The following is a 15,556-nucleotide window of genomic DNA, read 5'->3' on the forward strand; positions in this document are numbered from 1 at the left end:
TGTATATGTAATTCTATGATTAAGCCCATAAAAAATGTTGGTTCACCCGCTTGATCCCGTACCTGGATATAGTATATGGTAGAAATAGTATATAGCCTTTTCTGTAGTCTACAGGCAGGAGATAAAATGTATGACACAACAGCCTGTTTTACAAACAGTGGGCCTAACACATTATTTATAAAATTCCTTTGATGGCCTACATGGTACTCTACACCCCAGTGAGCACGGGCCGACGCCAATGTCCACTGGACAACTTTTTTTGGTCCTATTGGACCTGATGTTCTTTTTTTGGTGTTTCACAATGGTAGGCTTACCATATAGATGGCCATTCATAAAACGCAGTTTCAGGCAACACTGTAGGCTACACCTCAGTAAACACGGATAAATGCCGACCCCTTTTGGACATCTTTTTTTGGTCATGTCTGGACCGGCCTTGATTTCTATGTCCACGGAAGTTGGTTTTTAGTCCGGTCCAAACCTAAATCTGAACCAGTCATAGATGTCTATGTTTGGTTCAGATAAAAATGACGTCAAAACAAGTTATACCGTAGCTTCGATTCGACTGATCATGTTCAACATCATACTTTCAAAATCTTAGCTAGTTGTAGACTCCGTCTCATGCTAAAAAAAAAAGTGAAAGCTATCCTCACTTGGGGAATGCTGCTTTTTAGTTAGGTTTGCGACAGTATCAAAAATAAATTTGGGATTTTTCTTATTTTCCTCAATTAATTTGGAAAAATAGGTTGATCGAGCAGCAGTAAGGGCTCTTTGATACTGCATGGTACTGTCTTTCCAAGCTGTTCGGAGCTGTCACACAGGCTAATGGTTGATCTCAATGGATGCAGAATAAATAGACTAATGCAATGTAGCTCAAACATACCATTTTTCAAATGGGTTGGAAGCACTAAATCACGGAAATGATAATGTGGGATTCAAGGCATTTTGAACAGATGTACCCCACCTCTATCTTCAGCACAGAGTCAGCATCACAGCCAGTAAACCAGAGGGCACTGGATGGAGCAATGTCTCAATGTGCAGGGATTGAGGGTAAAGATTGTCCTATTGCCTCCTGGGGCAAGTGAACTGAGCAGTCACTCAAGTTAAGCCTGCTCTGAGGTAGCCCCACTGCTCTGAAAAATATTCCTGACTTGCTGATGGGCAGATGCCTTTCAGACTTCAATGTAAATTCCTGATGTGCATGAAGCACGTGACCTACGACCTGGGTTGTCTTCAAATCAAATCAAATCAAATCAAATTTTATTTGTCACATACACATGGTTAGCAGATGTTAATGCGAGTGTAGCGAAATGCTTGTGCTTCTAGTTCCGACAATGCAGTAATAACGAGCAAGTAATCTAACTAACAATTCCAAAAAAAAACTACTGTCTTATACACAGTGTAAGGGGATAAAGAATATGTACATAAGGATATATGAATGAGTGATGGTACAGAGCAGCATAGGCAAGATACAGTAGATGATATCGAGTACAGTATATACATATGAGATAAGTATGTAAACCAAGTGGCATAGTTAAAGTGGCTAGTGATACATGTATTACATAAGGATGCAGTCGATGATATAGAGTACAGTATCAACGTATGCATATGAGATGAACAATGTAGGGTAAGTAACATTATATAAGGTAGCATTGTTTAAAGTGGCTAGTGATATATTTACATAATTTCCCATCAATTCCCATGATTAAAGTGGCTGGAGTAGAGTCAGTGTCATTGACAGTGTGTTGGCAGTAGCCACTCAATGTTAGTGGTGGCTGTTTAACAGTCTGATGGCCTTGAGATAGAAGCTGTTTTTCAGTCTCTCGGTCCCAGCTTTGATGCACCTGTACTGACCTCGCCTTCTGGATGACAGCGGGGTGAACAGGCAGTGGCTCGGGTGGTTGATGTCCTTGATGATCTTTATGGCCTTCCTGTAGCATCGGGTGGTGTAGGTGTCCTGGAGGGCAGGTAGTTTGCCCCCGGTGATGCGTTGTGCAGACCTCACTACCCTCTGGAGAGCCTTACGGTTGAGGGCGGTGCAGTTGCCATACCAGGCGGTGATACAGCCCGCCAGGATGCTCTCGATTGTGCATCTGTAGAAGTTTGTGAGTGCTTTTGGTGACAAGCCGAATTTCTTCAGCCTCCTGAGGTTGAAGAGGCGCTGCTGCGCCTTCCTCACGATGCTGTCTGTGTGAGTGGACCAATTCAGTTTGTCTGTGATGTGTATGCCGAGGAACTTAAAACTTGCTACCCTCTCCACTACTGTTCCATCGATGTGGATGGGGGGTGTTCCCTCTGCTGTTTCCTGAAGTCCACAATCATCTCCTTAGTTTTGTTGACGTTGAGTGTGAGGTTATTTTCCTGACACCACACTCCGAGGGCCCTCACCTCCTCCCTGTAGGCCGTCTCGTCGTTGTTGGTAATCAAGCCTACCACTGTTGTGTCGTCCGCAAACTTGATGATTGAGTTGGAGGCGTGCATGGCCACGCAGTCGTGGGTGAACAGGGAGTACAGGAGGGGCTCAGAACGCACCCTTGTGGGGCCCCAGTGTTGAGGATCAGCGGGGAGGAGATGTTGTTGCCTACCCTCACCACCTGGGGCGGCCCGTCAGGAAGTCCAGTACCCAGTTGCACAGGGCGGGGTCGAGACCCAGGGACTCGAGCTTGATGACGAGCTTGAGGGTACTATGGTGTTGAATGCCGAGCTGTAGTCGATGAACTTTGGGTCGTCTCCATGTCTGGCTTCACCATGCAGTGCACACATTGAGAATAATTAGCAGTCGGCAAAAACATCCATCATTCTGTATGAACAAGGCATTTGAGAATGCAATCCTTGTCATAGCTCATCATCTCTCATATTACATCATGATCATAGCTCGATCTACCATCAGTGTCCAATAACTAGGCACTCAGTCAATGTTCTAATGTTTGTAGTTCAATGTTAGATGAGCAATCAGCATCCCATAACTACACAGCATAATAGGCATCCCATAACTAGTCATCAATCAATGTTCAAATAGTTCAGTCACAGACACGACATAAACACCTTACCTAAATGTACACTTTAAAACATTTCACTTGGAAAAGTCCAGTGAGCTTTGATATGGCTGTAATTAAAATTGGGTAATTGTTCAGCTGACATGGAATACTCCATCAACCCAATGATTTCTGCTCAATGTAAAACAATTTTGAACTTAAATATTGAAGTTTTCCTTTGCAACACAGAGAGCTGAGTTGATCAAACAAGAGAGTATAATTTACTGAGACTGACAACTTTAGAAAACTCTGTTGGCTGAAAATACATGTCTCATTAACATATTTCCCAGTGTGCTACCACTGAAATAACAGCAAATTCTTGTCAATGTTGATATCCCCTGTAGGGTTGTGATTCATTGTGGTTAAATAAAAAGCAACAAAGTTGGTGTCCTTCCCTGTTTCGGCAGCCTCCCTGAATCTCCATCCGACACTCTAAAATGTAGATGACTGTCTTTAGCAAATTCTCTTCTTTCCAGTGATAAACAAATGATTCACCAGATGTGAACATGGTTTTTGGTGCATATGCAGTTGATAATGTGTTAGTTAACAAATAAAACAAGTAATCTGAGTACATTAACTTTTTAACGGATCACAAACTGTTTCTGCATATTGATTATTGATGTTTTTTATACTTCTTTTTTTGTACTATACATGGAACTAATAGAAATTGTGAAAACGGGTTTACCCTGCCCACTCTTGTGAGATTGTTTTATCTGTTTATCTGGTCTGTGGCTACTCGGGGCAGATTTGATAGAGCCCACGTTCTTGTCTTGCATGGAGAAATAGTTCTAGTTCACAAATGTCTTAGTGTGTTTGGACCATGATAGTTTGTTGGTGATTGTGGACACCAAGGAACTTGAAGCTCTCAACCTGCTCCACTACAGCCCTGTCGATGAGAATAGGGGCGTGCTCAGTCCTCCCTTTCCTGCTGTCCACAATCATCTTCTTTGTCTTGATCATGTTGAGGGAGAGGTTGTTGTCCTGGCACCTCCTCCCTATAGGCTGTCTCACTGTTGTGTCATCTGCAAACCTGATGATGGTGTTGGAGTTGTGCCTGGCACTGCAGTCATGAGTGAACAGGGAGTACAGGAGGGGACTGAGCACGCACCCTTGAGGGGCGCCCGTTTTGAGGATCAGCGTGACGGATGTTTTGTTACCTACCCTTATCACCTGAGGGCGGCCCATCAGGAAGTCCAGGATCCAGTTGCAGAGGGAGGTGTTAATTGCCAGGTTCCTTAGCTAAGTGATGAGCTTTGAGGGCACTATGGTGTTGAACGCTGAGCTGTCGTATATGAATAGCATTCTCACATAGGTATTCCTTTTGTCCAGGTGGCAAAGGGCAGTACAATAGAGATTGCATCATCAGTATGAACATCTCAGTGGTTCTAGGGTTTCTGGGATAATGGTGTTGATGTGAGCCAGAGGTGAGTGCTACGGGTTGGTAGTCATTTAGACAGGTTACCTTAGTGTTCTTGGGCACAGGGACTATGGGGGTCTGCTTGAAACATGTTGATATTACAGACTCAGTCAGGAACGGGTTGAAAATCTCAGTGAAGACACTTGCCAGTTGTTCAGTGCATGCTCGGAGTACACGTCCTTGCAATCCATCTGACCTGGTGCCTTGTGAATGTTGACCTATTTAAAGGTCTTACTCACATCGGCTATAGAGTGAGTGATCACACAGTCGTCCGGAACAGCTGATACTCTCATGCTTGTTTCAGTGTTACTTGCCTCGAAGAGACCATAGAAGTAATTTAACTTGTCTGGTAGTGTTGTGTTACTGGGCAGCCCGCGGCTGTGCTTCCCTTTGTAGTCTGTAATAGTTTGCAAGCCCTGCAACATTCGACGAGCGTCGGAGCTGGTGTAGTACTATCCTCTATCCTTTAGCTCAGTGCGGATGTTGCCTGTTATCCAAGGCTTCTGGTTGGGATATGTACTGGTCACTGTGGGGACGACATCGATGCACTTATTGATGAAAACAGTGACTGATGTGGTGTACTCCTCAAAGTGTTCATGATTTTTATTTTCAAAAAAACACTCAAACAAAATAACTTTTGAAAACAAAAGCGTATAGTTCTGTCAGGTACAGACGCGAAACAGAAAACAAGATCCCACAAAACCCAAACGGAAAATAACTTATATGTGATCCCCAATCAGAGACAACGATAGACAGCTGCCTCTGATTGGAAACCAGACCAAAACAAAGAAATAGAAAACAGACTTTCCCACCCGAGTCACACCCTGACCTAACCAAACATAGAGAATAATAGGGATCTCTAAGGTCAGGGCGTGACAAGAGGATGGAATTATGGTCAGATTTGCCAAATGGAGGGCGAGGGAGAGCTATGTACACGTCTCTGTGTGTGGAGTAAAGGTAGTTTTGCAATGGTCGCCAGGGAAGCATATCTTTGTTTGAACTATGGCCCACGTCAACTCTGGCTGACTTCTTTACAATACAACTTTGTCCATTAGTTAGAGCGAACAACCAAAATATATGTCTTCTGCTCCGTTCTCACTCCCCCAAACTGCAGACATCACACATACAGTTGAGAGGAGCACAAGTTCAATCTGCAGTGCAGCACCCCTGGATAGAAAGCATGTTGCGGGGTTATCGGGGACTTTGCTCAAGGTCCCAACATCAGGGGAATGTTTTGAGGATGTGAACCCAGCAGCCCTCCAGTTGTGAAATCAATTCCGCCTGTTTATTCCAGCAACCAGCCCGGGATTCGAATAGGACACTTTTCAGGCCACAGGTCTAACTTCTTAGCCGCTGGCTACCTACCGCAAGTACAGTATGTATTGTTGCCTGACTGGTTCCAGAGAAGAAGAAAAAAGGAGGAAACAGTTCTTCTACAGAAAGAGTTAATCTGACAAATGTAGACAAATGCTATGTGTACATACTGTATAAGGTTTTAGGGTGTAGTAGAACAATTTACATGCAGTGTCTGTCAGCAGCAGCCGAAAGAGAGATCGTCTGTCTCTGGTAGTTCTGGGTTACTGCCAGACTGAGCAAAACATACAGTAGAGGTGCGAAGGTAACATCACTGGGGAAGCCAGAAAAAAGCCATATTACAACCTATGTTGTCATAGTTGAGTTGTTTGCTCTATAGCTTGTTAGTTCATATACCTTGACACATGACATATATGCCTAAGGCAAAGACAGTAAGAATACACCGTGTGTCACACACGTCGTCAGGGAAATGTCCGGACCAAGGCGCAGCATTGTGAGTGTACATTTCTTTTTATGTTATAAATGTCGCCAACAAACGCAAGAAACAACAAAAACTAACGTGAAGCTTACTAGGGCTATACAGGCCACTAACAAAGTCAACTACCCACAACTAAGGTGGAAAAACAGGCTGCCGAAGTATGATCCCAATCAGAGACAATGATAGACAGCTGTCCCTGATTGAGAACCATACCCAGCCAAAACATAGAAACAGAAAATATAGAAATAAAAAAACTAGAATCACCACCCTAATCACACCCTGGCCTAACCAAAATTGAGAATAAAAGCCTCTCTATGGCCAGGGCGTGACACCGTGACAGAATAAATTCAACCACATCTTTGTTTCATCACGAAACCGGATAGCAACCACTGTCTGGTGAAGTCCACAAAGCATATTGCACGTAACAAACAGTTACATGACTTACAGTATTTTCAAGGAAGTAAATCTTTCTGACATTTCATGACCACTAAACAACTACTGACTTAGAACCACGTTACCGCAAGTATAACAAAATAAACAGGAGCTGCCTCCACTATTCCTGCACCATTTAATCTTCAACATTTTAACATGAAATCCCTTATGCTTAGTCTAAAACAGCGACAGCTAATATACCAAAATATATTTTTTAAGCGATTTAGTCCAATCAATGTAATCTCACTGTGTTCTTTGGGACCTTCAATGCTGCAGAAATGTGTTGGTAACCTTCCCTAGATCTGTGCCTCACCACAATCCTGTCTCAGAGCTCTACGGACAATTCCTTTGATATCATGGCTTGGTTTTTTCTCTGACATGCACTGTCAACTGTGGGACCAGATATAGACAGGTGTGTACCTTTCCAAATCATGTCACATCAAGTGAATTTACAACAGGTGGATGATCAATGGAAACAGGATGCTCCTGTACTCAAAACGAGTCTAGTATCAAATGGTCTGTATACTTGTGTAAATAAATATTCTTATGGCTGCAATCCCGTTAACGGGATCGATATGACAACAGCCAGCGAAAGTGCAGGGCGCCAAATTCAAACAACAGAAATCTCATATTTAAAATTCCTCAAACATACAATTTTATACAATTTTAAAGGTAATATTGTTGTTAATCCCACCATAGTGTCCGATTTCTAAAAGGCTTTACAGCAAAAGCACCACAAACGATTATGTTAGGTAACCACCAAATTACAGAAAAACACAGCCATTTTCCCAGCCAAAGACAGGAGTCACAAAAAGCAGAAAGTAGTAGCAGGCCGTTTACTCTGGGCACCTCTGGGCACCTTATTCATCCAAGCTACTCAATACTGTCCCCAGCCATAACAAGTATTTATATTTTTTATATTCAACAACAGTGACAAAAAAAAATCTTGCTTTGTCATTATGGGGTATTGTGTGTGTAGATGTTGTTTTGTGCCGTCTGCTTTACATAATATAAGGAATGCAAAATGATTTATACTTTTCATTTTGATATTGTATTTAGACTATTACTCAAGGACTATTTTACTGGGTGACTTTCACTTGTAGGTGTGGACTCATCTAGTGGGCTGGATCCTTGACTTTTTTACTATCAGAAGCCAGAGGTTGAGGGTAAATGGGTGCCTGTCAGGGGAGCTGGCATCATCAACAGGCTCACCTCTGGGACGTCCTCTTACATCCTGTATATTCTGTCGTAGCCACTACACTCAGAAAAAAGGGTTCCAAAAGGGTTGTTTGGCTGTCCCCATAGAATAACCCTTTTTGATTTAAGGTAGAACCCTTTTTGGATCCAGAAAGAACTCTTTTGGGTTCCATGTATGACCTCCCAAAAGAGTTCTACCTGGAACCGAAAAGGGTTCTTCCAAGGGTTTTCCTATTGGGACAGCCGAAGAACCCTTTTCGGTTCTAAATCTCACCTTTTTTTCTAAGAGTGTACGAGAACCAACTCAACCTGTCGTTTGTGGACGACTCAGTAATAGTCCTTCATGCAGTTAAAACTGCTGATGATTTTGTAAGTTGATGCGACAGTTTATTCTTACAATTGAATTTGACAAACACTAAAGATATGTGTATTGATTTCAGGCATTTACCCCATACCCCTCAGAACACTATCATCAAGAGCCAGGTGGTAGACAGCAGGTGGTAGACATCATGTTCCAGCTGGTCTGACCAGCATGGTCTAGCTGGTTTTGCTGGTGACAAGCCTTCACTAGCACATCCTTGGACACTGTGCTATCTAACCTCCAAACGAGCTTCAGTGCCATACAACACTCCTTCCGTGGCCTCCAACTGCTCTTAAACGCTAGTAAAACCAAATGCCTGCTTTTCAACTGTTCGCTGCCTGCACCCGCACGCCTAACCAGCATCACCACCCTGGATGGTTCCGACCTTGAATATGTGGACATCTATAAGTACCTAGGTGTCTGGCTAGACTGTAAACTCTCCTTCCAGACTCATATCAAACATCTCCAATCGAAAATCAAATCAAGAGTCGGCTTTCTATTCCGCAACAAAGCCTCCTTCACTCACGCCGCCAAACTTACCCTAGTAAAACTGACTATCCTACCGATCCTCGACTTCGGCGATGTCATGTACAAAATTGCTTCCAACACTCTACTCAGCAAACTGGATGCAGTTTATCATAGTGCCATCCGTTTTGTCACTAAAGCACCTTATACCACCCACCACTGCGACTTGTATGCTCTAGTCGGCTGGCCCTCGCTACATATTCGTCGCCAGACCCACTGGCTCCAGGTCATCTACAAGTCCATGCTAGGTAAAGCTCCACCTTATCTCAGTTCACTGGTCACGATGGCAACACCCATCCGTAGCACGCGCTCCAGCAGGTGTATCTCACTGATCATCACTAAAGCCAACACCTCATTTGGCCGCCTTTCGTTCCATGGTAAATAGCCCATCCATTTTTACCTACCTCATCCCCATACTGTTTTTATTTATTTACTTTTCTGCTTTTTTGCACACCAATATCTCTACCTGTACATGACCATCTGATCATTTATCACTCCAGTGTTAATCTGCAAAATTGTAATCATTCGCCCACCTCCTCATGCCTTTTGCACACAATGTATATAGACTCTCTTTTTTTTCTACTGTGTTATTGACTTGTTAATTGTTTACTCCATGTGTAATTCTGTGTTGTCTGTTCACACTGCTATGCTTTATCTTGGCCAGGTCGCAGTTGCAAATGAGAACTTGTTCTCAACTAGCCTACCTGGTTAAATAAAGGTGAAATAAAAAATAAAAAACTGTATTTTGGAAACATACAAGCTTATAATGGTGATGCTGTTATATTGGTGATGAAGCTGGTCAAGCTGGTCTGACCACGTCCAACAGTTTGGGTCTTATTTAGTGTTATTTCTAACCCTGGCAGTCATTCTGGATGCATATTGTGTGAGAAGAAAAGTTCAAAATGGTTGATATCCCCACTCTGGCTAGATTCTGATAGGAATTAAACATCCCTTTTCAAGCCACATGACGTGACTTGATTATGGTGACTGGCTTATGTTGGTCACCATCAAAAACACACTGAAGTCTGGTCATCACAAAAAGACAACAAAGAGACCACGGAAACTAAGCAAAGGCTGGTCACCAGCATCCTCAACAGGCTCTTCCTGGTCTAGGCTGTTTTTCTCAGCAGAGGAGGCCATCATCTTTACCCACGTGAATACTCTACACCTCAATTATTGATCACACAGCGCTTGTGATGTACTGTAGGTTGACATAGCAAACATACAGGCCTAAAGAAAGTCTACACCTCCATTTTGTTGTGTTACAAAGTGGGCTTGAAATAGATTTAATTGTATTGTTTTTGTCATTGATCTACACAAAATAATCCATTAATACTCCATAATGTCAAAGTAAAAAAACGAATCTGAAATGTTTTACAAATTAATAACAATTAATTAACTACAATATAGTTGTTGCGTAAGTAGTAGAAGTAAAATGTGGCTTAACAAATCACATAAATTCCATGGACTCACTCTGTGTGAAATAATAGGGGGTTGACCCTTCCTCTGTCCCCCATACATACATTGGCGGATTTAGGTATAGGCGACATGGGCAGCCGCCCAGGACATCTGGGCGGGTTCCCTGATTCTAGTTTGTGAGCTAGGCAGGCTACTGCCTGGGAAGGTAAACCTCTCAGACGTACGAGATGGGGAGGGGGGTGGGTTGACCTCCGGTCTCCCCACTGGAAGCCCGAGGTAGGGGGAGTTGGGGAATCTATCAAATAGCGCACCTCTAACTTTGTACAGTACTAATGCAATTAGTGGTGACATTTAGTTTGTGTGTTTCTTGTTTGAAGTGCAATAATCAGGATCTCTTCTTTATAAGTGTGTTATTCTATGTATGTATTTGTGTGATACAGGATTTGTGCAATTTAGCTTTATTTGTGTGGGGTTTGTTAGAAATAGGGTAATAGTGTAAAAATTCAAGTCTCTTTTTTATTTGTATTTATATACTACAATTTGTTTCTATTTCTATTGGTCTTTGCTACTTCTTTTTGAAATGTATAGTTTTACATGTTATGATTATTTATTTGTGTTGTTCCAAATGTCTGAATAAAAATGACAGTTAGTGCAGAATGGTGGGGGGGGCATTGAAGGGGAGGTTTGCCAAGGGAGCCATACAAGCTAGAACCGCCACTGTATACATACAGCATCTGTAAGGTCCCTCAGTCAAGTATTGAATTTCAAGCACAGACTCAACTATACAGACCAGGGAGCTTTACAAAAGCCTCATAATGGAGGGTAGTGATTGGTAATTGGGTGACAATGACAAATCAGGTATTGAATCTCTCTTTCATTTAACATTTATTTAACTAAAGTGTAATTAAAATTTAGGACAAAACAAACATCACGATAAGAGAGACACCACAACACTATATAGAGACTTAAGACAACAACAGCATGGCAGCATCACATGAAAACACAGCATGGTAGCAACACAACATGACAACAACATGTTAGCAACACAACATGGCAGCAGCACAGCATGGTAGCAGCACAAAACATGGTACAAACATTATTGGGCAGACAACAGCACAAGGGGCAAGAAGGTAGAGACAACAATACATCACGTGAAGCAGCCACAACTGTCAGTAAGAGTGTCCATGATTGAGTCTTTGAATGAAGAGAATGAAGCATGGTCACATTAATAATTATGCTGTGGATGATGTTTTAAACCACCCAGACACAACAAAGATACATTGGTCCTTCTGAACTGAGCTGCAGGACAGGAAGGAAACTGGTTAGTCATTTTAAAACAGCTAGAGTTCAATGGCTGTGATGGGAGAAAACTGAGGATGGATCAACAACATTGTAGTGACTCCACAATAATGACCTGAATTACAGAGTAAAAATAATTATAAAATGTACAGAACAGAATATGACAAAACATGCATATGTATGCAACAAGGCAACAAACTGAACACAGCAACGGAATACACGTTTTGGCCTAAATGCAAAGCCTTATGTTTGGGGAAAATCCAACAACACATCACTGAGTAACTGCCTCCTTATTAAAGCATGGTGGTGGCTGCATCATGGTATGGGTATGCTTGACATTGGCAAAGACTGGGGAGTTTTTCAGGATGAAAAGAAACAGGATGAAGCTAAGTACAGGAAAAATCCTAGAGGACAACCTAATCAGTCTGCTTCACACCAGCCACTGGGAGAGGAATTCACCTTTCAACAGGACTAAGACAAATCTACACTGATTGGTTACTGTCACGGTCGTCAAAATGAGGAGACCAAGGCGCAGCGTGGTAAGTGAACATAACTCTTTAATTAAAGAGAGAACACTGAACAGAACTAAACAACAAAACGTGAGGCAATATGGCTAGTGCAGAACAGGCAACTAAACATAGAATAACAACCTACAAAATACCCAAGGAATATGGCTACCTCAATATGGTCCCCAATCAGAGACAACGATAAACAGCTGCCTCTGATTGAGAACAAATCTAGGCAACCTTAGACATATAAACACCTAGACTAGACAACCCCTAGACATACAAAAATCCTAGACAATACAAAAACTAAACAAACCACCCTTGTCACAATCTGACCTAACCAAATAATAAAGGAAACAAAGATAACTAAGGTCAGGGAGTGACAGTTACCAAGAAGACAGTGAATGTTCCTGAGTGGCCAACAGTTTTGAGTTAAGTCTGCTTGAAAATCTATGGCAACACTTGCAAATTGCGGTCTTGCCATGATCCACAACATCTTTACACAAACTATAGGACCTAGTGTGGCCTAGCCTAAACCACAAAAACCATCCCAAGACCATTATTTCTCCCCCAGCAAACTTTATAGTTGGCAATATGCATTCTGGCAGGTAGCGTTCACTTGGCATCCGCCAAACCCAGATTCATCCGTCGGACTGCCACCTCAATTACCTCGACTAACCTGTGCCCCCCCCACACACACACACACACACACACATTGACACTGTACCGGTACCCCCTCGAAATAGCCTCGCTACTGTTATTTTACTGCTGCTCTTTAAATATTTTTTATTTTTTACTTATCAATTTTTTACTTAATACTTATTTATTTCAACTGCATTGTTGGTTAAGGACTTGTTGTATTTGGCGCATATACACTTTGTAAACTTTGTAAATACTATGTGAAGAAATCCAAGTTGGGTGTGGACTTTCTATAGGCACTGTTTGTATTTCAAAATGTAAACATGGCAAATGCATATTACAATGTAAACACAGAAAACATGAGAAGAACAAAGGAATGATCTTTGTCATCAGGTGATCTCTCTGACGGACACCCTCAAGTCTTTGTTAAACAGGTGGAACAGGAAGCCATCATTGGTGAAAGGTATGTGCAGGGCTATAAAAGCTCAAAGTCTTGCAAGGGGACAATTGAAGTCTGGTGTACAACCAAACGTATACTGTAGATCTACAAAGACATCATGAGAGTCACTGCAGCCGTCCTATTGGTCCTCTGTCTCCTGGCCATCAGTCATGGTAAGTTACCATCATCTGAAACATGCTTGATCAACTTGAAATTGATCATCAAGTTCGCTCCGTAATGTCATCCTACTTGTTGTCTGTGTGCTCTACTCATGTCTTTGTCTCCATAGCCTGGGACTGTCAGCCTGTAGTAAACATCAAGAATCTGATGCAGATCGATGCAGGACTGGGGCAAGTGGTTGCAACAGACACAAGTCAAATCCCCTACTACCTGGTAGGTGATAAATGGATCCGCCTGCCTGGTTCCCTGAAGCATATCACAGTAGGACCAGCAGGGATCTGGGGTGTCAACAAGGACTATGCAATCTACAAGTATGTGGCCGGTAACTGGGTGCAAGCTGCAGGTTAGTGGAGAGAATTACTCAATATTTATCCAGATGACACCTTCTTTCATCAGGCTGTTGAAAAAAACAGTCGGTCATTTGGCAGTACTCACAGATATGTGCTCCTTGTTTGCTTGTCCGTCTGTCTGTCTCTCTTTGTGGTCTTCAGGCCTTCTGAAACAGTTGGATGCTGGAGGTGAACAGTTTATTGTGGGGGCCAACATGGACGATACTCCATTCTGTCTGACACGTAGTGCCACAGTTGGCTACAAGGGTCCAGGCTCACCTCTTCCATGGACAGGATTGCCAGGAGCTGTGAAGTACTACAGCTGTGGACCCTTTGGCTGCTGGGCAGTCAACAAGAATGATGATATCTTCTTAATGAGTGTAAGATCTGGGAAAGAGTGTGAGAGCTGGAGCAGAGTAGTAGAGGATGGAGAGTGTCAGTTATTTTAAATCTGTTTCATATTATATCTGTTGTAATTGTCCTAAAACACTGATTGAATCTGTTTGTTTCCAGCTGAATCAAGACTGTCAAAACAACGGGTGGAGTCACATAGACGGCAAGCTTTCCATGATTGAGGTGGCAACTGATGGTCGTGTCTTTGGGGTCAACTCTGCGGGTATTGTTTATACCAGGTAAGGTTACTACTGAATTATGTGTATAATAATGGTATACCTTTAATTATAATTATTATCCTTACTGTACATGCTTTGTGAAGCTCTTTACACAACAACTAAAATACTGTAGATACATGAATAAAATCAGTCTAATATAATCAGATCTAAACTTATAGGACTTATAAAGAAATGTGTAGACATTGTACGATAAAGTATGTAGAAGTGGTATGTCCTGTAAAGCTACAGTTTGGGATAAAAACAACAACTTCCCAGACACCCCACCACTTGTTTTGGTAAACAGCTCAGGAATGTAGTTAGAGACATGTAACCACTCTCAAATTCATACATGGAGCTACGGATGCAAAGACAGATCAATTATTTGTTAAAAAAAAATGTAACATGTTTTTTAAAGCTATACATTGTTTGTTTACAATAACATTGTGTTCAAACTATTGAGTAAACGCTTAAATTTTTGCTTATTTTGTGGTTGAATAAAGCTCAAGAGGCAGATGTTATATTCTTCCTAAATCTATGGCTATATTCAGTTATTACAGTCCAAAAATGGATGTAGTTAAAGAAATGGATAAGCTTAAAAACATGAACCCCTTTCTTCAACACAGAGACGGCATCACAGCCAGTAAACCAGAGGGCACTGGATGGAGCAATGTCCCAATGTCCATGCTCATGGGCCACGTGACCTATGACCTGGGACGTCTTTGGGTGGTCTCCAAGTCTGGAGTCACCATGGTGTGCACACCTTAGCCTCTCCTCTGCGTCTGAATGCCGTTCGGGATCTGTCTAAAGTTCACTTGCTAACTCATTGATATCTCTTTCTGGAACAGCCTTCTGCTTGAGAATGCCCAACATTAGTTCATAAGAATCCTTCATTCTAAAACCTACTACTAACTAACTATACTTTTCAGTACTTTATCTCTGTCAATAGTAATCACTGATCTTAATGATCTTGCTTCAGAGGTTATTCATAGAGATGGATGGAATCCTTTTTAATGCTTATTATCTCATTATATAATCATTTCCCGCAAAAATAAAGCATTCAGTTTGAAGCTATTGTAATTTCCGTGTTTCTTTGTTTTCATATTGAACAGGGGATTTTAGTTGCTCTGCCAGTGATGATTTTAGCATGTACATCTTAGTGGGGCAAACTCAACAAATTGTTTGAGATGCATTCCAGCAAAGCCACTACACAACACAACATTAAACCAGTGGTGGAAAAAGTACTTCATTGTCATACTTGAGTAAAAGTCAAGATACCTTAATAGGAAACGACTCAAGTAAAAGTGAAAGTCACCAAGTAAAATACTACTTGATTAAAAGTCGAAAAGTATTTGGTTTGAAATATACTTAAGTACTAAAA

At 41.9% G+C, this 15,556-nt stretch overlaps 1 protein-coding gene across 1 annotated transcript; it reads left to right on the forward strand.

Moving 5' to 3' along the window:
• Positions 1–13,161: 13,161 nt before the first annotated feature.
• LOC112248046 (fish-egg lectin-like) lies at positions 13,162–15,249 on the forward strand. The gene is made up of 5 exons (XM_024416871.2): positions 13,162–13,231; positions 13,348–13,581; positions 13,730–13,947; positions 14,081–14,199; positions 14,802–15,249. The coding sequence occupies exons 1-5, from the start codon at positions 13,177–13,179 to the stop codon at positions 14,941–14,943; spliced, it is 768 nt and encodes a 255-aa protein (XP_024272639.2). The 5' UTR covers positions 13,162–13,176; the 3' UTR covers positions 14,944–15,249.
• The last annotated feature ends 307 nt before the right edge of the window (positions 15,250–15,556 follow it).

Source organism: Oncorhynchus tshawytscha, unplaced genomic scaffold (assembly GCF_018296145.1).
Source record: "Oncorhynchus tshawytscha isolate Ot180627B unplaced genomic scaffold, Otsh_v2.0 Un_contig_4051_pilon_pilon, whole genome shotgun sequence".
Taxonomy (NCBI): Eukaryota; Metazoa; Chordata; class Actinopteri; order Salmoniformes; family Salmonidae; genus Oncorhynchus; species Oncorhynchus tshawytscha.